Source organism: Bombina bombina, chromosome 6 (assembly GCF_027579735.1).
Source record: "Bombina bombina isolate aBomBom1 chromosome 6, aBomBom1.pri, whole genome shotgun sequence".
Classification (NCBI taxonomy): Eukaryota; Metazoa; Chordata; class Amphibia; order Anura; family Bombinatoridae; genus Bombina; species Bombina bombina.
The window spans coordinates 260,932,715-260,958,975 of NC_069504.1; the positions used below are offsets into that span (position 1 = coordinate 260,932,715).

General features: G+C 38.8%; 1 protein-coding gene across 2 annotated transcripts; it reads left to right on the forward strand.

The window, feature by feature from the left end:
• Positions 1-768: 768 nt before the first annotated feature.
• Positions 769-25,883, forward strand: SLC35E3 (solute carrier family 35 member E3). Of its 2 annotated transcripts, none has more exons than XM_053719792.1 (6): positions 769-877; positions 1,126-1,546; positions 2,965-3,075; positions 20,571-20,729; positions 20,815-20,897; positions 24,887-25,883. In XM_053719792.1, the coding sequence occupies exons 2-6, from the start codon at positions 1,160-1,162 to the stop codon at positions 25,071-25,073; spliced, it is 927 nt and encodes a 308-aa protein (XP_053575767.1). In that variant the 5' UTR covers positions 769-877; positions 1,126-1,159; the 3' UTR covers positions 25,074-25,883. The 2 variants fall into 2 exon arrangements, with proteins under 2 accessions (XP_053575767.1, XP_053575768.1); XM_053719793.1 differs by having other exon boundaries at positions 773-832.
• The last annotated feature ends 378 nt before the right edge of the window (positions 25,884-26,261 follow it).

A 26,261-nucleotide genomic window follows, 5' to 3' on the forward strand; every position in this document is an offset into this window, starting at 1 on the left:
TTAGAGCATGTAATTTTAAAGGGACATACACTTTGAGAAGGTAATATAAAATTATAAATTGTATATAAATAAAACACTGCAATATATTTTCATTATTTATTTTGTCCCATTTTCCTGTAATTCCATTCTGAAATTGTGAGCTTTTCAGTTCCTGTTAGAAATAGAAGTGCAGAACATTGTTAAATTCCACACAGCCATTGGCTGCACACTCTAGTAACCTATTTATAACTGTCCCTAATTGGCCACAGCAGAGAAGGTAACCTAAGTTACAACATGGCAGCTGAGCTCCCTGCTCCCATTGTTTTATAGACACTAAAACTTTACACTTATTTTGTCAATAACAGCTAATTAAACTTTACAAAAATACATCTACAACATGTTATTTTCAGACTAATCTTTTCTTTTACTGCATCATTCTATCTTTTATGGGTTCCCTAGTGGTTTTTCAGGAGTTTGTGTCCACTTACAACTATTCCACCAACAAAGTAATAGTCAAAACTTAAATTTGTATCAGAAAAAAATATATGTGATTTTACCCTGTAAACAACCAGTGTTTATTTTTTCCAGAAGACTAGAAAACAGCAATCAGCTCAGCTTTCTAAACTTTGTAGTTTTAACACCTTTTGCCCAAACTAAAGATGGCCGCGATAGAGAACAAGCAGACGTCAAAACTTTCCAACGTCTTGCGCAGCTGTAACAAGCACCACCAATTACTTTCTTTCCTCTCTATCAGCTCTTCTTTTTTCCCCTTGTGTGCACTGAGTGGAAGGACAGCAATGAATTGGTCACTGTGACGTGTCAGGCGCTGGGAGTGTGCGCTTGCGCATTCCAGGTTGCTTGCCCCGGTTCGGGGAGGCGGGGTATTTGCAAGAGTGTGGTGTGTTATAGGAGAGCATCATTGGCTGGACTATTACTGTATCTTTATGGGTCCCCCTGTCCGCTAATATTCTATTGCTGTGTGCATACTCAGTCTTTACTTCTTTTAGTGTTCTCTTCTTATATATGATATTTCCTTTATCGCTCCCTTTATTTTTCTTCTCCTCTACCCCTATTATCTCTCCATACCCACCGAACTGTCTGCCTTTACCTCACTTCTTATCCTTTGATTGTCTGTATTCCTTTTAGTACCTGTTGCCCAGCCTCCCATTCAGCTGTCATTATGTCTCTGTCTGGCTCTGGACGGATTGCTGCTGGTCTTCTGGCAAACTTAATGTCTTCTATCTGCATTGTGTTTCTGAACAAATGGATCTACGTGCATTACAGCTTCCCCAATATGAGCCTTACTCTGCTGCACTTTGTTGTGACTTGGCTAGGTTTATATATCTGCCAGAGGTTAGGGGTCTTTTGCCCCAAGCGCCTACCTGCCTCTAAGGTGTTGCTTCTTGCCCTTAGTTTCTGTGGCTTTGTGGTCTTCACCAACTTGTCCCTACAGAATAACACTATAGGCACCTACCAGCTTGCCAAAGTCATGACTACCCCGGTCATCATCCTCATCCAAACCATTTGGTACGGAAAGATGTTCTCCCTCAAGATCAAGCTTACGCTGGTGAGTGTGTGACACCACACACATAATATACACAGTTGTAATAAAACATTTTGTTTGTAGAGATTCAACTGATTCCAAAGTTTGTCACTAAAAGTCATGTTTTTAGATAATAAACATGAGACGTAAGCATTTGAGTGCCATACTCCCCCATAGCATAATAGCTTACAGTTAACATTTAAACATAGTAAATTTAACTTTCATGAGTCAGACAGACAGAGCATGCAAATCTAAACAACTTTCTTATGTACTTTCCTTATTAAATTTGATTTGTTCTTTTTGTATCCTTTGTTGAAGAGCATACCTAGGTGGCTGCACATATATGCCTCTTGCCTTTGGCTCACTAGATGTACTCAATTAGATTCCAGTAGTACAATGCTGCTTAAAGTGATAGTCAATTTAACTTATAGTAAAAACAGATTTGAAATCTTTATAACAAATATTTAGTTCAATTAATTAACTAGCAGTGGAATCGCACTGCAGAAGGAAACAGAGCTGTTGTTCTGTCGATATTTCCTACCTTGTCGAGATTTGCTACCTTCATGTGCGCATGCGCACAATTACGTAATAGCATTCCACGTATGTTTTAAAAGAATATGTGTAATGCGATTACAAAATTACAAGCATGCTCACATGGAGGTAGCAAATCTCGAAGGAGAGGAAATTTAGTCCTCGCATTTCTTCTTAAAGCATCCATGGACATGCTAATTTTGATCATAATGGACCTATAACTAAGAAGTGCATATAAAAAGTGTTAGAGAGGTGGAGCGATGCTTTTTAAAATTTTGATTAGATGTATAATTGAATGAGAAATGACGCCGTCTAAATTTTGCTACTGTTTAGCTGTATATGCAGGCATGTCCATTGCCGCTTTAAGAAGAAATGTGAGGCCAAAATTTGTGACATCCATGTTAGCATGCTTATAATTACGTAATTGCACCCCACATATGTTTCAAAAGAATGTGTGGAATGCGATTATGTAATTTGTGTGCACGCGCACATGAAGGTAGCAAATATCAACAAAAATACCGTGGCGAAGTCTGCAGCGTTGCATGTCATTTTAACAAAGTAAGTAGAGTTCATTATATCGAATTACATGTCATTTTTACTCTCTACGTCGCAGCAGACGTAGATAGTTGTCCCACCCAGTGGTCCAAAAGATTAACATATCAGCTAAGTCTAAAGTTTATTAGAACAAATTAACATTTTGTTTGCTGCAATTGTTTTTCAATGGAAAAACTCCATCTACCACTTTTCTTATTTGGAGAAACCAATGCGGAAGTGAGCCCAATATATATTTATTATTATTTATTATATATTTATTGTTATTGATTTTTTTAATATATTTTTATATATCTGTCTGTATATATTGCTTTTAGCAGTTACATGTCATTTACAAGCTTTTTTTTTTATAATTTCAGATACCTATAACATTGGGAGTGTTTCTTAACTCATACTATGATGTGAAGTTTAATGTCCTTGGAATGTTGTTTGCTACACTGGGTGTTTTAGTAACATCCCTTTATCAAGTGGTCAGTATTATGCAGTGTTGCCATTCTAGGTCATAATTTTCATCACTTTATACTGTATTCCAAAGTATGCTAGTGTGACAGTTACCAATTGTTAGGGGCTCACAAAGGATTCTAGTAAGTTCTAAGTTGGCACACCCAGCAGCCAGGGTATGGAAATTTACTCCTCAGAGATGAGGAGCAGAATAGTGCTTTGCTTATGTATGTTAACGGGGCATGTTACCCATATGCAGCTTATACACACTGTATCACTTGTAAGTAATGCAGCTTATGTACACTTGCACACTGTCACTTGTAATGCAGCTTATGTACACTTGCACACTGTGTCACTTGTAAGTAATGCAGCTTATGTACACTTGCACACTGTCTCACTTGTAAGTAATGCAGCGTATGTACACTTGCACACTGTCTCACTTGTAAGTAATGCAGCTTATGTACACTTGCACACTGTGTCACTTGTAAGTAATGCAGCTTATGTACACTTGCACACTGTCTCGCTTGTAAGTAATGCAGCTTATGTACACGTGCACACTGTCTCACTTGTAAGTAATGCAGCTTATGTACACGTGCACACTGTCTCACTTGTAAGTAATGCAGCTTATGTACACGTGCACACTGTCTCACTTGTAAGTAATGCAGCTTATGTACACGTGCACACTGTCTCACTTGTAAGTAATGCAGCTTATGTACACTTGCACACTGTCACTTGTAAGTAATGCAGCTTAGGTACACTTGCACACTGTCACTTGTAAGTAATGCAGCTTATGTACACTTGCACACTGTCTCACTTGTAATGCAGCTTATGTACACTTGCACACTGTCTCACTTGTAAGTAATGCAGCTTATGTACACTTGCACACTGTGTCACTTGTAAGTAATGCAGCTTATGTACACTTGCACACTGTCACTTGTAATGCAGCTTATGTACACTTGCACACTGTCTCACTTGTAAGTAATGCAGCTTATGTACACTTGCACACTGTGTCACTTGTAAGTAATGCAGCTTATGTACACTTGCACACTGTCTCACGTGTAAGTAATGCAGCTTATGTACACGTGCACACTGTCTCACTTGTAAGTAATGCAGCTTATGTACACTTGCACACTGTCTCACTTGTAAGTAATGCAGCTTATGTACACTTGCACACTGTCTCACTTGTAAGTAATGCAGCTTATGTACACTTGCACACTGTCTCACTTGTAATGCAGCTTATGTACACTTGCACACTGTCTCACGTGTAAGTAATGCAGCTTATGTACACGTGCACACTGTCTCACTTGTAAGTAATGCAGCTTATGTACACTTGCACACTGTCTCACTTGTAAGTAATGCAGCTTATGTACACGTGCTCACTGTCTCACTTGTAAGTAATGCAGCTTATGTACACGTGCACACTGTCTCACTTGTAAGTAATGCAGCTTATGTACACTTGCACACTGTCTCACTTGTAAGTAATGCAGCTTATGTACACGTGCACACTGTCTCACTTGTAAGTAATGCAGTTTATGTACACTTGCACACTGTCTCACTTGTAAGTAATGCAGCTTATGTACACTTGCACACTGTCTCACTTGTAAGTAATGCAGCTTATGTACACGTGCACACTGTCTCACTTGTAAGTAATGCAGCTTATGTACACTTGCACACTGTCTCACTTGTAAGTAATGCAGCTTATGTACACTTGCACACTGTCTCACTTGTAAGTAATGCAGCTTATGTACACTTGCACACTGTCTCACTTGTAAGTAATGCAGCTTATGTACACTTGCACACTGTCTCACTTGTAAGTAATGCAGCTTATGTACACTTGCACACTGTCTCACTTGTAAGTAATGCAGCTTATGTACACTTGCACACTGTCTCACTTGTAAGTAATGCAGCTTATGTACACTTGCACACTGTATCACTTGTAAGTAATGCAGCTTATGTACACTTGCACACTGTATCACTTGTAAGTAATGCAGCTTATGTACACTTGCACACTGTATCACTTGTAAGTAATGCAGCTTATGTACACTTGCACACTGTGTCACTTGTAAGTAATGCAGCTTATGTACACTTGCACACTGTGTCACTTGTAAGTAATGCAGCTTATGTACACTTGCACACTGTCACATGTAAGTAATGCAGCTTATGTACACTTGCACACTGTCTCACTTGTAAGTAATGCAGCTTATGTACACTTGCACACTGTCTCACTTGTAAGTAATGCAGCTTATGTACACTTGCACACTGTCTCACTTGTAAGTAATGCAGCTTATGTACACTTGCACACTGTCTCACTTGTAAGTAATGCAGCTTATGTACACTTGCACACTGTCTCACTTGTAAGTAATGCAGTTTATGTACACTTGCACACTGTCTCACTTGTAAGTAATGCAGCTTATGTACACTTGCACACTGTCTCACTTGTAAGTAATGCAGCTTATGTACACGTGCACACTGTCTCACTTGTAAGTAATGCAGCTTATGTACACTTGCACACTGTCTCACTTGTAAGTAATGCAGCTTATGTACACGTGCACACTGTCTCACTTGTAAGTAATGCAGCTTATGTACACTTGCACACTGTGTCACTTGTAAGTAATGCAGCGTATGTACACTTGCACACTGTATCACTTGTAAGTAATGCAGCTTATGTACACTTGCACACTGTATCACTTGTAAGTAATGCAGCTTATGTACACTTGCACACTGTATCACTTGTAAGTAATGCAGCTTATGTACACTTGCACACTGTCTCACTTGTAAGTAATGCAGCTTATGTACACGTGCACACTGTCTCACTTGTAAGTAATGCAGCTTATGTACACTTGCACACTGTCTCACTTGTAAGTAATGCAGCTTATGTACACTTGCACACTGTCTCACTTGTAAGTAATGCAGCTTATGTACACTTGCACACTGTCTCACTTGTAAGTAATGCAGCTTATGTACACTTGCACACTGTGTCACTTGTAAGTAATGCAGCTTATGTACACTTGCACACTGTGTCACTTGTAAGTAATGCAGCTTAGGTACACGTGCACACTGTCTCACTTGTAAGTAATGCAGTTTATGTACACTTGCACACTGTCTCACTTGTAAGTAATGCAGCTTATGTACACTTGCACACTGTCACATGTAAGTAATGCAGCTTAGGTACACGTGCACACTGTCTCACTTGTAAGTAATGCAGTTTATGTACACTTGCACACTGTCTCACTTGTAAGTAATGCAGCTTATGTACACTTGCACACTGTCTCACTTGTAAGTAATGCAGCTTATGTACACTTGCACACTGTCTCACTTGTAAGTAATGCAGTTTATGTACACTTGTACACTGTCTCACTTGTAAGTAATGCAGCTTATGTACACTTGCACACTGTCTCACTTGTAAGTAATGCAGCTTATGTACACTTGCACACTGTCTCACTTGTAAGGAATGCAGCTTATGTACACTTGCACACTGTGTCACTTGTAAGGAATGCAGCTTATGTACACTTGCACACTGTGTCACTTGTAAGTAATGCAGCTTATGTACACTTGCACACTGTCTCACTTGTAAGGAATGCAGCTTATGTACACTTGCACACTGTCTCACTTGTAAGGAATGCAGCTTATGTACACTTGCACACTGTCTCACTTGTAAGTAATGCAGTTTATGTACACTTGCACACTGTCTCACTTGTAAGGAATGCAGCTTATGTACACTTGCACACTGTCTCACTTGTAAGTAATGCAGCTTATGTACACTTGCACACTGTCTCACTTGTAAGGAATGCAGCTTATGTACACTTGCACACTGTCTCACTTGTAAGGAATGCAGCTTATGTACACGTGCACACCGTCTCACTTGTAAGTAATGCAGCTTATGTACACTTGCACACTGTCTCACTTGTAAGTAATGCAGCTTATGTACACTTGCACACTCTCACTTGTAAGTAATGCAGCTTATGTACACTTGCACACTGTCTCACTTGTAAGTAATGCAGTTTATGTACACTTGCACACTGTCACTTGTAAGTAATGCAGCTTAGGTACACTTGCACACTGTCTCACTTGTAAGTAATGCAGCTTATGTACACTTGCACACTGTGTCACTTGTAAGTAATGCAGCTTAGGTACACTTGCACACTGTCTCACTTGTAAGTAATGCAGCTTATGTACACTTGCACACTGTCACTTGTAAGTAATGCAGCTTATGTACACGTGCACACTGTCTCACTTGTAAGTAATGCAGCTTATGTACACTTGCACACTGTCTCACTTGTAAGTAATGCAGCTTATGTACACTTGCACACTGTCTCACTTGTAAGTAATGCAGCTTATGTACACTTGCACACTGTCTCACTTGTAAGTAATGCAGTTTATGTACACTTGCACACTGTCTCACTTGTAAGTAATGCAGCTTATGTACACGTGCACACTGTCTCACTTGTAAGTAATGCAGTTTATGTACACTTGCACACTGTCTCACTTGTAAGTAATGCAGTTTATGTACACTTGCACACTGTCTCACTTGTAAGTAATGCAGCTTATGTACACTTGCACACTGTCTCACTTGTAAGTAATGCAGTTTATGTACACTTGCACACTGTCTCACTTGTAAGTAATGCAGTTTATGTACACTTGCACACTGTCTCACTTGTAAGTAATGCAGTTTATGTACACTTGCACACTGTCACTTGTAAGTAATGCAGCTTATGTACACTTGCACACTGTCTCACTTGTAATGCAGCTTATATACACTTGCACACTGTCTCACTTGTAAGTAATGCAGTTTATGTACACTTGCACACTGTCACATGTAAGTAATGCAGCTTATGTACACGTGCACACTGTCTCACTTGTAAGTAATGCAGTTTATGTACACTTGCACACTGTCTCACTTGTAAGTAATGCAGCTTATGTACACTTGCACACTGTCTCACTTGTAAGTAATGCAGCTTATGTACACTTGCACACTGTCTCACTTGTAAGTAATGCAGCTTATGTACACTTGCACACTGTCACTTGTAAGTAATGCAGCTTATGTACACTTGCACACTGTCTCACTTGTAAGTAATGCAGCTTATGTACACTTGCACGCTGTCTCACTTGTAAGTAATGCAGCTTATGTACACTTGCACACTGTCTCACTTGTAAGTAATGCAGCTTATGTACACTTGCACACTGTCTCACTTGTAAGTAATGCAGTTTATGTACACTTGCACACTGTCTCACTTGTAAGTAATGCAGTTTATGTACACGTGCACACTGTCTCACTTGTAAGTAATGCAGCTTATGTACACTTGCACACTGTCTCACTTGTAAGTAATGCAGCTTATGTACACGTGCACACTGTCTCACTTGCACACTGTCACTTGTAAGTAATGCAGCTTATGTACACTTGCACACTGTCTCACTTGTAAGTAATGCAGCTTATGTACACTTGCACACTGTGTCACTTGTAAGTAATGCAGCTTATGTACACTTGCACACTGTCTCACTTGTAAGTAATGCAGTTTATGTACACGTGCACACTGTCTCACTTGTAAGTAATGCAGCTTATGTACACTTGCACACTGTCACTTATAAGTAATGCAGCTTATGTACACTTGCACACTGTCTCACTTGTAAGTAATGCAGCTTATGTACACTTGCACACTGTCTCACTTGTAAGTAATGCAGTTTATGTACACTTGCACACTGTCTCACTTGTAAGGAATGCAGCTTATGTACACTTGCACACTGTCTCACTTGTAAGTAATGCAGCTTAGGTACACTTGCACACTGTGTCACTTGTAAGTAATGCAGCTTATGTACACTTGCACACTGTCTCACTTGTAAGTAATGCAGCTTATGTACACTTGCACACTGTCTCACTTGTAAGTAATGCAGCTTATGTACACTTGCACACTGTCTCACTTGTAAGTAATGCAGCTTATGTACACTTGCACACTGTCTCACTTGTAAGTAATGCAGCTTATGTACACTTGCACACTGTCTCACTTGTAAGTAATGCAGCTTATGTACACTTGCACACTGTCTCACTTGTAAGTAATGCAGCTTATGTACACTTGCACACTGTCTCACTTGTAAGTAATGCAGCTTATGTACACTTGCACACTGTCTCACTTGTAAGTAATGCAGCTTATGTACACTTGCACACTGTCTCACTTGTAAGTAATGCAGCTTATGTACACTTGCACACTGTCACTTGTAATGCAGCTTATGTACACTTGCACACTGTCTCACTTGTAAGTAATGCAGCTTATGTACACTTGCACACTGTCTCACTTGTAAGTAATGCAGCTTATGTACACTTGCACACTGTCTCACTTGTAAGTAATGCAGCTTATGTACACGTGCACACTGTCTCACTTGTAAGTAATGCAGCTTATGTACACGTGCACACTGTCTCACTTGTAAGTAATGCAGCTTATGTACACTTGCACACTGTCTCACTTGTAAGTAATGCAGCTTATGTACACTTGCACACTGTCTCACTTGTAAGTAATGCAGCTTATGTACACTTGCACACTGTCTCACTTGTAATGCAGTGTATGTACACTTGCACACTGTCTCACTTGTAAGTAATGCAGCTTATGTACACTTGCACACTGTCTCACTTGTAAGTAATGCAGCTTATGTACACTTGCACACTGTCTCACTTGTAAGTAATGCAGCTTATGTACACGTGCACACTGTCTCACTTGTAATGCAGTGTATGTACACTTGCACACTGTCTCACTTGTAAGTAATGCAGCTTATGTACACTTGCACACTGTCTCACTTGTAAGTAATGCAGCTTATGTACACTTGCACACTGTCACTTGTAAGTAATGCAGCTTATGTACACTTGCACACTGTCTCACTTGTAAGTAATGCAGCTTATGTACACTTGCACACTGTCACATGTAAGTAATGCAGCTTATGTACACTTGCACACTGTCTCACTTGTAAGTAATGCAGCTTATGTACACTTGCACACTGTCTCACTTGTAAGTAATGCAGCTTATGTACACGTGCACACTGTCTCGCTTGTAAGCAATGCAGCTTATGTACACTTGCACACTGTCTCGCTTGTAAGTAATGCAGTTTATGTACACTTGCACACTGTGTCACTTGTAAGTAATGCAGCTTATGTACACTTGCACTGTCTCACTTGTAAGTAATGCAGTTTATGTACACTTGCACACTGTGTCACTTGTAAGTAATGCAGCTTATGTACACTTGCACACTGTCTCACTTGTAAGTAATGCAGTGTATGTACACTTGCACACTGTCACATGTAAGTAATGCAGCTTATGTACACTTGCACACTGTCTCACTTGTAAGTAATGCAGCTTATGTACACTTGCACACTGTCACATGTAAGTAATGCAGCTTATGTACACTTGCACACTGTCTCACTTGTAAGTAATGCAGCTTATGTACACTTGCACACTGTCTCACTTGTAAGTAATGCAGCTTATGTACACTTGCACACTGTCACATGTAAGTAATGCAGCTTATGTACACTTGCACACTGTCTCACATGTAAGTAATGCAGCTTATGTACACTTGCACACTGTCTCACTTGTAAGTAATGCAGCTTATGTACACTTGCACACTGTCTCACTTGTAAGTAATGCAGCTTATGTACACTTGCACACTGTCTCACTTGTAAGTAATGCAGCTTATGTACACTTGCACACTGTCTCACTTGTAAGTAATGCAGCTTATGTACACTTGCACACTGTCTCACTTGTAAGTAATGCAGCTTATGTACACTTGCACACTGTCTCACTTGTAAGTAATGCAGCTTATGTACACTTGCACACTGTCTCACTTGTAAGTAATGCAGCTTATGTACACTTGCACACTGTCTCACTTGTAAGTAATGCAGCTTATGTACACTTGCACACTGTCTCACTTGTAAGTAATGCAGCTTATGTACACTTGCACACTGTCTCACTTGTAAGTAATGCAGCTTATGTACACTTGCACACTGTCTCACTTGTAAGTAATGCAGCTTATGTACACTTGCACACTGTGTCACTTAGTAATGCAGCTTATGTACACTTGCACACTGTCTCACTTGTAAGTAATGCAGCTTATGTACACTTGCACACTGTCTCACTTGTAAGTAATGCAGCTTATGTACACTTGCACACTGTCTCACTTGTAAGTAATGCAGCTTATGTACACTTGCACACTGTCTCACTTGTAAGTAATGCAGCTTATGTACACTTGCACACTGTCTCACTTGTAAGTAATGCAGCTTATGTACACTTGCACACTGTCTCACTTGTAAGTAATGCAGCTTATGTACACTTGCACACTGTCTCACTTGTAAGTAATGCAGCTTATGTACACTTGCACACTGTCTCACTTGTAAGTAATGCAGCTTATGTACACTTGCACACTGTCTCACTTGTAAGTAATGCAGCTTATGTACACTTGCACACTGTGTCACTTGTAAGGAATGCAGCTTATGTACACTTGCACACTGTCTCACTTGTAAGGAATGCAGCTTATGTACACGTGCACACTGTCTCACTTGTAAGGAATGCAGCTTATGTACACGTGCACACTGTCTCACTTGTAAGGAATGCAGCTTATTTACACTTGCACACTGTCTCACTTGTAAGGAATGCAGCTTATGTACACTTGCACACTGTCTCACTTGTAAGTAATGCAGTTTATGTACACTTGCACACTGTCTCACTTGTAAGTAATGCAGTTTATGTACACTTGCACACTGTCTCACTTGTAAGTAATGCAGCTTATGTACACTTGCACACTGTCTCACTTGTAAGTAATGCAGCTTATGTACACGTGCACACTGTCTCACTTGTAAGTAATGCAGCTTATGTACACTTGCACACTGTCTCACTTGTAAGTAATGCAGCTTATGTACACGTGCACACTGTCTCACTTGTAAGTAATGCAGCTTATGTACACTTGCACACTGTCTCACTTGTAAGTAATGCAGCTTATGTACACTTGCACACTGTCTCACTTGTAAGTAATGCAGCTTATGTACACTTGCACACTGTCTCACTTGTAAGTAATGCAGCTTATGTACACTTGCACACTGTCTCACTTGTAAGTAATGCAGCTTATGTACACTTGCACACTGTCTCACTTGTAAGTAATGCAGCTTATGTACACTTGCACACTGTGTCACTTGTAATGCAGCTTAGGTACACTTGCACACTGTCTCACTTGTAAGGAATGCAGCTTATGTACACTTGCACACTGTCACTTGTAAGTAATGCAGCTTATGTACACTTGCACACTGTCACTTGTAATGCAGCTTATGTACACTTGCACACTGTCTCACTTGTAAGTAATGCAGCTTATGTACACTTGCACACTGTCTCACTTGTAAGTAATGCAGCTTATGTACACGTGCACACTGTCTCACTTGTAAGTAATGCAGCTTATGTACACTTGCACACTGTCTCACTTGTAAGTAATGCAGCTTATGTACACTTGCACACTGTCTCACTTGTAAGTAATGCAGTTTATGTACACTTGCACACTGTCTCACTTGTAAGTAATGCAGCTTATGTACACGTGCACACTGTCTCACTTGTAAGTAATGCAGCTTATGTACACTTGCACACTGTCTCACTTGTAAGTAATGCAGTTTATGTACACTTGCACACTGTCTCACTTGTAAGTAATGCAGCTTATGTACACTTGCACACTGTCTCACTTGTAAGTAATGCAGTTTATGTACACTTGCACACTGTCTCACTTGTAAGTAATGCAGCTTATGTACACTTGCACACTGTCTCACTTGTAAGTAATGCAGTTTATGTATACTTGCACACTGTCTCACTTGTAAGTAATGCAGCTTATGTACACTTGCACACTGTCACTTGTAAGTAATGCAGTGTATGTACACTTGCACACTGTCTCACTTGTAAGTAATGCAGCTTATGTACACTTGCACACTGTCACATGTAAGTAATGCAGCTTATGTACACTTGCACACTGTCTCACTTGTAAGTAATGCAGCTTATGTACACTTGCACACTGTCTCACTTGTAAGTAATGCAGCTTATGTACACTTGCACACTGTCTCACTTGTAAGTAATGCAGCTTATGTACACTTGCACACTGTCACTTGTAATGCAGCTTATGTACACTTACACACTCTCACTTGTAAGTAATGCAGCTTATGTACACTTGCACACTGTCACATGTAAGTAATGCAGCTTATGTACACTTGCACACTGTCACATGTAAGTAATGCAGCTTATGTACACTTGCACACTGTCTCACTTGTAAGTAATGCAGCTTATGTACACTTGCACACTGTCTCACTTGTAAGTAATGCAGCTTATGTACACTTGCACACTGTCACTTATAAGTAATGCAGCTTATGTACACGTGCACACTGTCTCACTTGTAAGTAATGCAGCTTATGTACACTTGCACACTGTCACTTGTAATGCAGCTTATGTACACTTGCACACTGTCTCACTTGTAAGTAATGCAGCTTATGTACACTTGCACACTGTCTCACTTGTAAGTAATGCAGCTTATGTACACTTGCACACTGTCTCACTTGTAAGTAATGCAGCTTATGTACACTTGCACACTGTCTCACTTGTAAGTAATGCAGCTTATGTACACTTGCACACTGTCTCACTTGTAAGTAATGCAGCTTATGTACACTTGCACACTGTCTCACTTGTAAGTAATGCAGCTTATGTACACTTGCACACTGTCTCACTTGTAAGTAATGCAGCTTATGTACACTTGCACACTGTCTCACTTGTAAGTAATGCAGCTTATGTACACTTGCACACTGTCTCACTTGTAAGTAATGCAGCTTATGTACACTTGCACACTGTCTCACTTGTAAGTAATGCAGCTTATGTACACTTGCACACTGTCTCACTTGTAAGTAATGCAGCTTATGTACACTTGCACACTGTCTCACTTGTAAGTAATGCAGCTTATGTACACTTGCACACTGTCACTTGTAATGCAGCTTATGTACACTTGCACACTGTCACTTGTAAGTAATGCAGCTTATGTACACTTGCACACTGTCACATGTAAGTAATGCAGCTTATGTACACTTGCACACTGTCTCACTTGTAAGTAATGCAGCTTATGTACACTTGCACACTGTCTCACTTGTAAGTAATGCAGCTTATGTACACTTGCACACTGTGTCACTTGTAAGTAATGCAGTTTATGTACACTTGCACATTGTCTCACTTGTAAGTAATGCAGCTTATGTACACGTGCACACTGTATCACTTGTAAGTAATGCAGCTTATGTACACTTGCACACTGTCTCACTTGTAAGCAATGCAGCTTATGTACACTTGCACACTGTGTCACTTGTAAGGAATGCAGTTTATGTACACTTGCACACTGTCTCACTTGTAAGTAATGCAGCTTATGTACACTTGCACACTGTCTCACTTGTAAGTAATGCAGCTTATGTACACTTGCACACTGTCTCACTTGTAAGTAATGCAGCTTATGTACACTTGCACACTGTCTCACTTGTAAGTAATGCAGCTTATGTACACGTGCACACTGTCTCACTTGTAAGTAATGCAGCTTATGTACACTTGCACACTGTCTCACTTGTAAGTAATGCAGTTTATGTACACTTGCACACTGTCACATGTAAGTAATGCAGCTTATGTACACTTACACACTGTCTCACTTGTAAGGAATGCAGCTTATGTACACTTGCACACTGTCTCACTTGTAAGTAATGCAGCTTATGTACACTTGCACACTGTCACTTGTAAGTAATGCAGCTTATGTACACTTGCACACTGTCTAACTTGTAATGCAGCTTATGTACACTTGCACACTGTCTCACTTGTAAGTAATGCAGCTTATGTACACTTGCACACTGTCTCACTTGTAAGTAATGCAGCTTATGTACACGTGCACACTGTCTCACTTGTAAGGAATGCAGCTTATGTACACGTGCACACTGTCTCACTTGTAAGGAATGCAGCTTATGTACACTTGCACACTGTCTCACTTGTAAGGAATGCAGCTTATGTACACTTGCACACTGTCTCACTTGTAAGGAATGCAGCTTATGTACACTTGCACACTGTCTCACTTGTAAGGAATGCAGCTTATGTACACTTGCACACTGTCTCACTTGTAAGGAATGCAGCTTATGTACACTTGCACACTGTCTCACTTGTAAGGAATGCAGCTTATGTACACTTGCACACTGTCTCACTTGTAAGGAATGCAGCTTATGTACACTTGCACACTGTCTCACTTGTAAGTAATGCAGCTTATGTACACTTGCACACTGTCACTTGTAAGTAATGCAGCTTAGGTACACTTGCACACTGTCACTTGTAAGTAATGCAGCTTATGTACACTTGCACACTGTCTCACTTGTAATGCAGCTTATGTACACTTGCACACTGTCTCACTTGTAATGCAGCTTATGTACACTTGCACACTGTCTCACTTGTAAGTAATGCAGCTTATGTACACTTGCACACTGTCTCACTTGTAAGTAATGCAGTTTATGTACACTTGCACACTGTCTCACTTGTAAGTAATGCAGCTTATGTACACTTGCACACTGTATCACTTGTAAGTAATGCAGTTTATGTACACTTGCACACTGTCTCACTTGTAAGTAATGCAGCTTATGTACACTTGCACACTGTCTCACTTGTAAGTAATGCAGTTTATGTACACTTGCACACTGTCTCACTTGTAAGTAATGCAGTTTATGTACACTTGCACACTGTCACTTGTAAGTAATGCAGCTTATGTACACTTGCACACTGTCTCACTTGTAATGCAGCTTATGTACACTTGCACACTGTCTCACTTGTAAGTAATGCAGTTTATGTACACTTGCACACTGTCACTTGTAAGTAATGCAGCTTATGTACACTTGCACACTGTCTCACTTGTAAGTAATGCAGCTTATGTACACTTGCACACTGTATCACTTGTAAGTAATGCAGCTTATGTACACTTGCACACTGTCTCACTTGTAAGTAATGCAGTTTATGTACACTTGCACACTGTCTCACTTGTAAGTAATGCAGTTTATGTACACTTGCACACTGTCTCACTTGTAAGTAATGCAGTTTATGTACACGTGCACACTGTCTCACTTGTAAGTAATGCAGCTTATGTACACTTGCACACTGTCTCACTTGTAAGTAATGCAGCTTATGTACACGTGCACACTGTCTCACTTGTAAGTAATGCAGTTTTGTACACTTGCACACTGTCACTTGTAAGTAATGCAGCTTATGTACACTTGCACACTGTCTCACTTGTAAGTAATGCAGCTTATGTACACTTGCACACTGTCTCACTTGTAAGTAATGCAGCTTATGTACACTTGCACACTGTCTCACTTGTAAGTAATGCAGTTTATGTACACGTGCACACTGTCTCACTTGTAAGTAATGCAGCTTATGTACACTTGCACACTGTCACTTATAAGTAATGCAGCTTATGTACACTTGCACACTGTCACTTGTAAGTAATGCAGCTTATGTACACTTGCACACTGTCTCACTTGTAAGTAATGCAGTTTATGTACACTTGCACACTGTCTCACTTGTAAGTAATGCAGCTTATGTACACTTGCACACTGTCTCACTTGTAAGTAATGCAGCTTATGTACACTTGCACACTGTCTCACTTGTAAGTAATGCAGCTTATGTACACTTGCACACTGTCTCACTTGTAAGTAATGCAGCTTATGTACACTTGCACACTGTCTCACTTGTAAGTAATGCAGCTTATGTACACTTGCACACTGTCTCACTTGTAAGTAATGCAGCTTATGTACACTTGCACACTGTATCACTTGTAAGTAATGCAGCTTATGTACACTTGCACACTGTCTCACTTGTAAGTAATGCAGTTTATGTACACTTGCACACTGTCTCACTTGTAAGTAATGCAGTTTATGTACACTTGCACACTGTCTCACTTGTAAGTAATGCAGTTTATGTACACGTGCACACTGTCTCACTTGTAAGTAATGCAGCTTATGTACACTTGCACACTGTCTCACTTGTAAGTAATGCAGCTTATGTACACTTGCACACTGTCTCACTTGTAAGTAATGCAGCTTATGTACACTTGCACACTGTCTCACTTGTAAGTAATGCAGCTTATGTACACTTGCACACTGTCTCACTTGTAAGTAATGCAGCTTATGTACACTTGCACACTGTCTCACTTGTAAGTAATGCAGCTTATGTACACTTGCACACTGTCTCACTTGTAAGTAATGCAGCTTATGTACACTTGCACACTGTCTCACTTGTAAGTAATGCAGCTTATGTACACTTGCACACTGTCACTTGTAATGCAGCTTATGTACACTTGCACACTGTCTCACTTGTAAGTAATGCAGCTTATGTACACTTGCACACTGTCACTTGTAATGCAGCTTATGTACACTTGCACACTGTCTCACTTGTAAGTAATGCAGCTTATGTACACGTGCACACTGTCTCACTTGTAAGTAATACAGCTTATGTACACTTGCACACTGTCTCACTTGTAAGTAATGCAGCTTATGTACACTTGCACACTGTCTCACTTGTAAGTAATGCAGCTTATGTGCACTTGCACACTGTCTCACTTGTAAGTAATGCAGTTTATGTACACTTGCACACTGTCTCACTTGTAAGTAATGCAGCTTATGTACACGTGCACACTGTCTCACTTGTAAGTAATGCAGCTTATGTACACGTGCACACTGTCTCACTTGTAAGTAATGCAGCTTATGTACACTTGCACACTGTCTCACTTGTAAGTAATGCAGCTTATGTACACTTGCACACTGTCTCACTTGTAAGTAATGCAGCTTATGTACACTTGCACACTGTCTCACTTGTAAGTAATGCAGCTTATGTACACTTGCACACTGTCTCACTTGTAAGTAATGCAGCTTATGTACACTTGCACACTGTCTCACTTGTAAGTAATGCAGCTTATGTACACTTGCACACTGTCTCACTTGTAAGTAATGCAGCTTATGTACACTTGCACACTGTCTCACTTGTAAGTAATGCAGCTTATGTACACGTGCACACTGTCTCACTTGTAAGTAATGCAGCTTATGTACACGTGCACACTGTCTCACTTGTAAGTAATGCAGCTTATGTACACGTGCACACTGTCTCACTTGTAAGTAATGCAGCTTATGTACACTTGCACACTGTCTCACTTGTAAGTAATGCAGCTTATGTACACTTGCACACTGTATCACTTGTAAGTAATGCAGTTTATGTACACTTGCACACTGTCTCACTTGTAAGTAATGCAGCTTATGTACACTTGCACACTGTCTCACTTGTAAGTAATGCAGCTTATGTACACTTGCACACTGTCTCACTTGTAAGTAATGCAGCTTATGTACACTTGCACACTGTCTCACTTGTAAGTAATGCAGCTTATGTACACTTGCACACTGTCTCACTTGTAAGTAATGCAGCTTATGTACACTTGCACACTGTCTCACTTGTAAGTAATGCAGCTTATGTACACTTGCACACTGTCTCACTTGTAAGTAATGCAGCGTATGTACACTTGCACACTGTCTCACTTGTAAGTAATGCAGTTTATGTACACTTGCACACTGTATCACTTGTAAGTAATGCAGCTTATGTACACTTGCACACTGTCACTTGTAATGCAGCTTATGTACACTTGCACACTGTCTCACTTGTAAGTAATGCAGCTTATGTACACTTGCACACTGTCACTTGTAATGCAGCTTATGTACACTTGCACACTGTCTCACTTGTAAGTAATGCAGCTTATGTACACTTGCACACTGTGTCACTTGTAAGTAATGCAGCTTATGTACACTTGCACACTGTCTCACTTGTAAGTAATGCAGTTTATGTACACGTGCACACTGTCTCACTTGTAAGTAATGCAGCTTATGTACACTTGCACACTGTCACTTATAAGTAATGCAGCTTATGTACACTTGCACACTGTCTCACTTGTAAGGAATGCAGCTTATGTACACTTGCACACTGTCTCACTTGTAAGGAATGCAGCTTATGTACACTTGCACACTGTCTCACTTGTAAGGAATGCAGCTTATGTACACTTGCACACTGTCTCACTTGTAAGGAATGCAGCTTATGTACACTTGCACACTGTCTCACTTGTAAGCAATGCAGCTTATGTACACTTGCACACTGTCACATGTAAGTAATGCAGCTTATGTACACTTGCACACTGTCACATGTAAGTAATGCAGCTTATGTACACTTGCACACTGTCTCACTTGTAAGCAATGCAGCTTATGTACACTTGCACACTGTCACTTGTAAGTAATGCAGCTTATGTACACTTGCACACTGTCTCACTTGTAAGTAATGCAGCTTATGTACACTTGCACACTGTCTCACTTGTAAGTAATGCAGCTTATGTACACTTGCACACTGTCTCACTTGTAAGTAATGCAGCTTATGTACACTTGCACACTGTCTCACTTGTAAGTAATGCAGCTTATGTACACTTGCACACTGTCTCACTTGTAAGTAATGCAGCTTATGTACACTTGCACACTGTCTCACTTGTAAGTAATGCAGCTTATGTACACGTGCACACTGTCTCACTTGTAAGTAATGCAGCTTATGTACACTTGCACACTGTCTCACTTGTAAGTAATGCAGCTTATGTACACTTGCACACTGTCTCACTTGTAAGTAATGCAGCTTATGTACACGTGCACACTGTCTCACTTGTAAGTAATGCAGCTTATGTACACTTGCACACTGTCTCACTTGTAAGTAATGCAGCTTATGTACACGTGCACACTGTCTCACTTGTAAGTAATGCAGCTTATGTACACTTGCACACTGTTTCACTTGTAAGTAATGCAGCTTATACACACTGTATCACTTGTAAGTAATGCAGCTTATGTACACTTGCACACTGTCACTTGTAATGCAGCTTATGTACACTTGCACACTGTCTCGCTTGTAAGCAATGCAGCTTAGGTACACTTGCATACCTATGAGCCCTTTTAACTTATTTTTTTTTTTTTTTAAATATTTCTATGAATAATTTTTATCAGATAGTGTTTATCTGAGTGTAACTAATTAATTTAAATGTACTTATGTTGTGTTTAGTGCAACTTTTTTTTAGCTCGCTACCCTGTACGCACAAACTGTTCAGTTATGCTAATCCAAGGAGCATAAAATGCCATTGTGCAGTCTTGTTTACTTTCAATTTATGAGTGTTCTTTAACTTGCGTTTAAAAAATTATATCAATATTGATTGTGCGCAGATGTTGGCGCACCACTTGTAATCAAGCCCAATATATGTTTATTCTGCATTTCTTCATGCAAACACCTTGGTCTGGCTCCTTAGAATTCTTGTTGGCTTTTAAGATTGTTTTAAATCATCAAGCCATGTATTTGATTTACTATTTAATTTGTCCCTGTGATATTGTCCATTCTACTAAAGATGATTCTACTGCTTTGTGCACTTCATTCACTGTATCATGTTCTGATTTATTTATGTACAGTGGGTAGGATCTAAGCAGCACGAATTACAGGTGAACTCCATGCAACTACTCTACTACCAGGCACCAATGTCATCTGCTATGCTGCTGTGTGTTGTGCCTTTTTTTGAGCCAATCATCGGAGAAGGAGGCATAATTGGACCTTGGTCTCCCACAGCTATCGTAAGTTTTGTTTTAATTTGTGTCTGTCAAGCATTTAGCTGTAAATCACACAAGTAAACCTCGTTTTATGTTGATTCTGTTACAGGCCATGGTACTTTTGTCTGGTGTTGTTGCCTTTACAGTAAACTTATCTATCTACTGGATCATTGGAAATACCTCGCCTGTCACGTATCCTTTTAATTACCTTGGTTGAGTTTTTTTGGTTAATCACAATGGGCAGGGGTCTGGGCATGAAGGGGTTAATAGCAATAAGCCAATGGTCCCTAAAACCTTTAACTCTACAAAGGACCTTAAAGGGACACCAAATTAACCCCAAATCCTGTCCACACCAACCCAGTATAACAAGTCACTGCCACCACCAAAACTTTGAATAAAGGGCTGTTTTGGGAACCCCAATAACTCACACAATTAGGTAACATGCCTTTTAACCTTGTCTCTTCAGAGTGTGAATTCAAATATTAGAGCCCAAAGACAGAATTAGATTTTCTATGTGTTTAATAACAAAATAACAATGGACATAACATAAAAATACACACTATCTAAACGTATTACCAAGCTCCTTTAGATATGTGGAGAACCTCCTTCCGTGATGTTAGCTGCTTGTGTTCGAGGGTAGTTCTAACTAAAGTTTCTCTGTAATATCAAGGTATATCCCAGTTTCGTTTGTCTTGCCAAGAACCCCCGCCCTTGTCATAATTTACAAGCAACCCACCATACAAAGCCAGGCTTAGCTCACAGTATCAGGAGGTACCACCCCCCAAGTGGAGGAGAAAGGAGGGGGCATCGAAACCACTGCATTTCTACACACAGATGTTACACATAGAGCATTTCACATTAAACCTGGCAAGGCTGAGGGGGAAAGAAGGGGGTCTCGAAAACTACAGCATTCCTGAACACACAGATCTTATACAAAGAACATTTCAGATTAACCTGGCAATGCTGAGATCACAATACCACCTCTGCTTGGTAGCCAATCCAGGTATCAGCTACTCCTCTTGAGTGTATCTTGACAATGTGGGCCATGTTTATTTCAGGGATAAGCAAGATAATGGTAAGTTCTATTCGTTGAAGAAATATTTTAACAAATTACAAAACTAAAAAGTCGAACACAAATTTGTCCTGTGATTAAACAACTTTTATAGTTACAAATAAGAACCAACTGTGCTTACTGCAATAGTATATGTCAGTACTTTATCATTTATTCGTAACAACCGAGTTGTCTTTTTGGTAATCATAGGTCTGTAATACCTTTTTATTAAACCAATTTTTCATTACTGATGGGAATACTAGCTATAAGATTGATCAACAATAAGTAAGGTGTTAATGTATTTTGCTCTCAGGGGACCTGGATGTTGGAAAAATAATCTAATTTACCACTAAAGCTACAGTACATTCCCTCCAGAGACATGATGTAGTCCACTTCCCAAAACCATTGGTCAAACTTTGAGACTTTTCCAAAACCGGGGTACTAACTGCTTGACACAATTGAGCATAAGTACAGTTTAATGGTGGGGACTAGGGAAGGGTATAGGTATCTTTCTCCACAACCATACTCAAATAAGCTGAAACTTGTTCCCAAACATAAGCATGGGAACCTATTTCTCTACATTGTCTCCAACACTTATTTGAGGTAGAGAGAAACAATTTATGAAGACGTTTAGGGGGTACTGGTTCCTGGATATATATTTTTTTTTGTCCTTTCTTGGGAATATTTTCAAGGTGGATAGGCATCAATACCGTGAATTGTGAATTGAGTTGCATTGACTGGGCAATTGTAGAAAACTAATGCATAGCCCTGCCTGTGTGTTTTTGATCATTGTCTTGCTGAAGTTGTGCCCAATTTCAAGGTATCTCTTACAGAAGCTGTTAATCCTCTTGGATTTTAAAATATTTGGTCCCACTTATTTTGCCTTCAATCCTGACAAGTTCTCCTTTTCTTCCTAGTAAAACATATTAACATAAAGTAATGCATAAAGCATGGAAATAATGTTCTCTTACATATGAGCATTGTTGACTCTGCCACCCATAGGGCTAGAAGTGGCACAGTATATATTTTTTTCTCAATTACGAAAACTCTGCTAGTCAGATGGCGTTCGTATTACAAGTTTAAAAAAAAAACGTATTTTGAGCTAGCGGTAACTATAATCGCACTTTAAGGGACTTTGTACACTAGATTTTTCTTTGCATAAATGTTTTGTAGATGATCCATTTATATAGCCCTTCTGGTAGTGTTTCTATAAAAATGTATAGTTTTGCTTAATTTTTTAAGAACATTGTGCTGATTTTCAGACTCCTTACCAAGCCCCACAGTGCCAGATGTATACATATGTTTAGACTCCTGCAGGCTCTTGTTTATGTTCTGTCTTTTCATATGCAGCGGTGGGGAGTGTCTGCTCTTTTTGTTTACCCAGCCCCTTTCAGTGGGTGTCCCAGACTACCTCATCAACCGTGCTAAACTGGGAGCTTCTAAGTAAGTTTTTAAAAGTTTTTATACTGGATTTTAATATTAGTATCTGTTCATATTCTTCTTTATAGTAGTGTCTATTACATGCAGTTATATGAAAATTGGTGTATACTGTCCCATAAAAGTCGAAAATCGTGATCACGTTTTCGCATTCCCCCGTAGAAGTTAATTGAGAAAAACAAGTGGAAAAAAACCACCCACTCTCTTGCGCAAACATTATAACATTTTTGTAATTGCTCTATACCGACAGAAGACTATAAATATATCATATTCCAATGTTCTTAACATAATGGAATATGTTCTATGTATTCATAATTTTTGTTGTTTAAAAAGATAGATAATCCATTTATTACCCATTCCCCAGTTTTTGCAAACTGCCCTCTTATTTAGTTCTTTTGACAGACTTGCATTTTAGCCAATCAGTGCTGACTCCTAGGTAACTTCACGTGTGTGAGCTCAATGTTATCTATATGACATACATGAACTAACGCCCTCTATTGGTAAAAAACTGTCAAAATGCATTTAGGTAAGAGTCGGCCTTAAAGGTCTAAGAATTTGGCATATGAGCCTACCTAGGTTTAACTTTCATCTAAGAATACCAAAAGAACAAAGCAAAATTGGTGATAAAAGTGAAGTGGAAAGTTGCTTAAAATTACATGCCCTCTCTGAATCATGAAAGTTTATTTTGGACTTGACTGTCCCTTTTAAATATTTCTACATATATCTGATGTGTTTTTTTAAACACAATATTTATTTATACATAATTTTTATTAGATGGTGTTAATATAATATGTAAGTGTACTTTGTAATGTGTTTTGTGACACAATTTGCGCCTCACTTGTGATCTAGCCCATAGTGTTTTGCTTTGACCAAAAAGTTACAGACAATAAAAGGAACATTTATCACCCCATCAAATACATCTCATTTAGAAGAGAGGGGTCCTGCTATGACATGTCCTGTCAATTAATCCTCATAAATTCTTATTTCTCTGAGCCAGTAAAACAATTTAAGGTATCCATATAAATGGGAGAAATGGGTAAGTGTAATAATAAATTACATTTTGTGAAATGTTTAAATGATAAATGTTTTGTAGAAGTATTTTTATGTTGCTTATTAAGTTTTGCACACAGATAGGATTAAAAAAAAAAATTTTTAAGATATTTTATTCTTAATTATTTGCTGTTTATTGCAAGATGGTTCAAAGTAACAATAATACATTTTTGTCTTCAAATTTTCAATTACTTTTTGGAAAACATAAGTATACAATACTAAACATTGTTTTGGGAAGATGAACAGATGCTAAATATGGAGCCAGTTGTGTTTGAAACATTTTTCTTGTGAGTTATGGAAAAGTACACGTGCACACATTTGTAATGACGTTTGTAGATGACGTGGGGAATATGTATGCAATCATTTTTGGTATACTTGCGTTTTAATAAAATCGGATTTCTTTTACGTACTGTGTAAATCGGTGGCATAAAATCAGTATCTAGTACACTCTTTACCCAAAAGAAACTCGGCTCCAGCAAGCAAACTTTAACACAGGACAGGTTTAATAATTTGTAAGTTGTAGCTGTCTCCATTTTGTATATCATTTTGACTATTCTCTCAATATCAGTTCTTAAAGTTGTGAATGCAAACTTACTGTGAATGTTTCATTATTCAATTATTCATCCTTAACAAAAAAACTCAGATACAACATGTTTGGGCACTTTAAATTCTGCATCACATTACTTGGAGGGTATCTCTTATTTAAGGACACTCTCTCTCTTAATCAGGGACTTGGAATCGTGTGTACTTTACTTGGAATTTTAGCCTATACGCACTTTAAACTTGGCGAACAGGAAGCAAACAAAAGTAAACTAGTTCAGAGGCCATAAGACTGTATTTCCACCAAGGCCACTTTAAAAGAAAAGATTTATTTTTTTAATTAAAAAATGCTTACGGACAGTATTATTATTTTTTTTAAATTGTGATTCAATGCAAATATTTGTAGAATTAACATTTCAGAACATGTTTAAGCATTGTCAGTCTGTTGGATTGAGTACTTGTTTCTTATAGATGGGATTACAGAAATAATTTAAAATGTTTATATTTTACTTTTAAACCATGTAAAATAACCCATAATGCAGTGTATTTAAAGTGCAATATAAGTATGTATGATGCCATGTTCTAATAATTACATTTTTTTAATATTGAAAGAAAGTTGGTTACACTCGCAACACCAATATTTCCATTTTTTTATGAGGTACAATTTAATTGTGGAAATTTAAGTAATTTTGCATTTTTATTTAAAGAATGATCTGCATTACTGCAACCTACTACTTTTGTGAAGACTGTATAATGCTGGATATTTTCATGACTACGTGACAATTAAATAAGTCTGATCTGAGAAGTATATTACTGTGTAAATTAGTAGCTATTTTTCCATGACTGACCTGCTGTAATAGTTTTCTAGCCATGCATATGCATTTGCCAAGTTTCTGGACACCAGATTTATTTATTTTATTTTTTCCTCTTAACCAAATTCAAAATGTAGCCATACTAGTGAAAAGCTGGGTCTGGTAAGCCAGTATGAGTGAATGCAGCACAAACATTGAAAGGGACACTAAACTCAAAATGTAATTATCCCTTATAAAAAAAGATTTAATTGAGTTTAGAAAAAATAAAATTGTGAAGCACTTTTGTTATTTATCTTGTTCTATTTCCGTGTGAATTTAACTTTGTAACATTCAACCTTTCAGTGATCAGTGTAGGGCCACATTTATATTTCTCCCACTGGACACAGAAAAGGTAATACGATAAATAAACCAGTGACAGTTTTCAAAGTGTGTCTCCCTGGACTGGTAAAACAATCAAGTTGTGGTTTAAAATGCTTTTAACATTTATTTTGTATATCTATTTAAAAAAAAAAATTGTAATACATTTCAATTGCTTCTATACGCTGCTTGTATAAAAAAATAAGGGAGTTAAGAACCTATGGCCTAGATTTAGAGTTCGGCGGTAGCCGTGAAAACCAGCGTTAGAGGCTACTAACGCTGGTTTTAGGCTACCGCCGGTATTTGGAG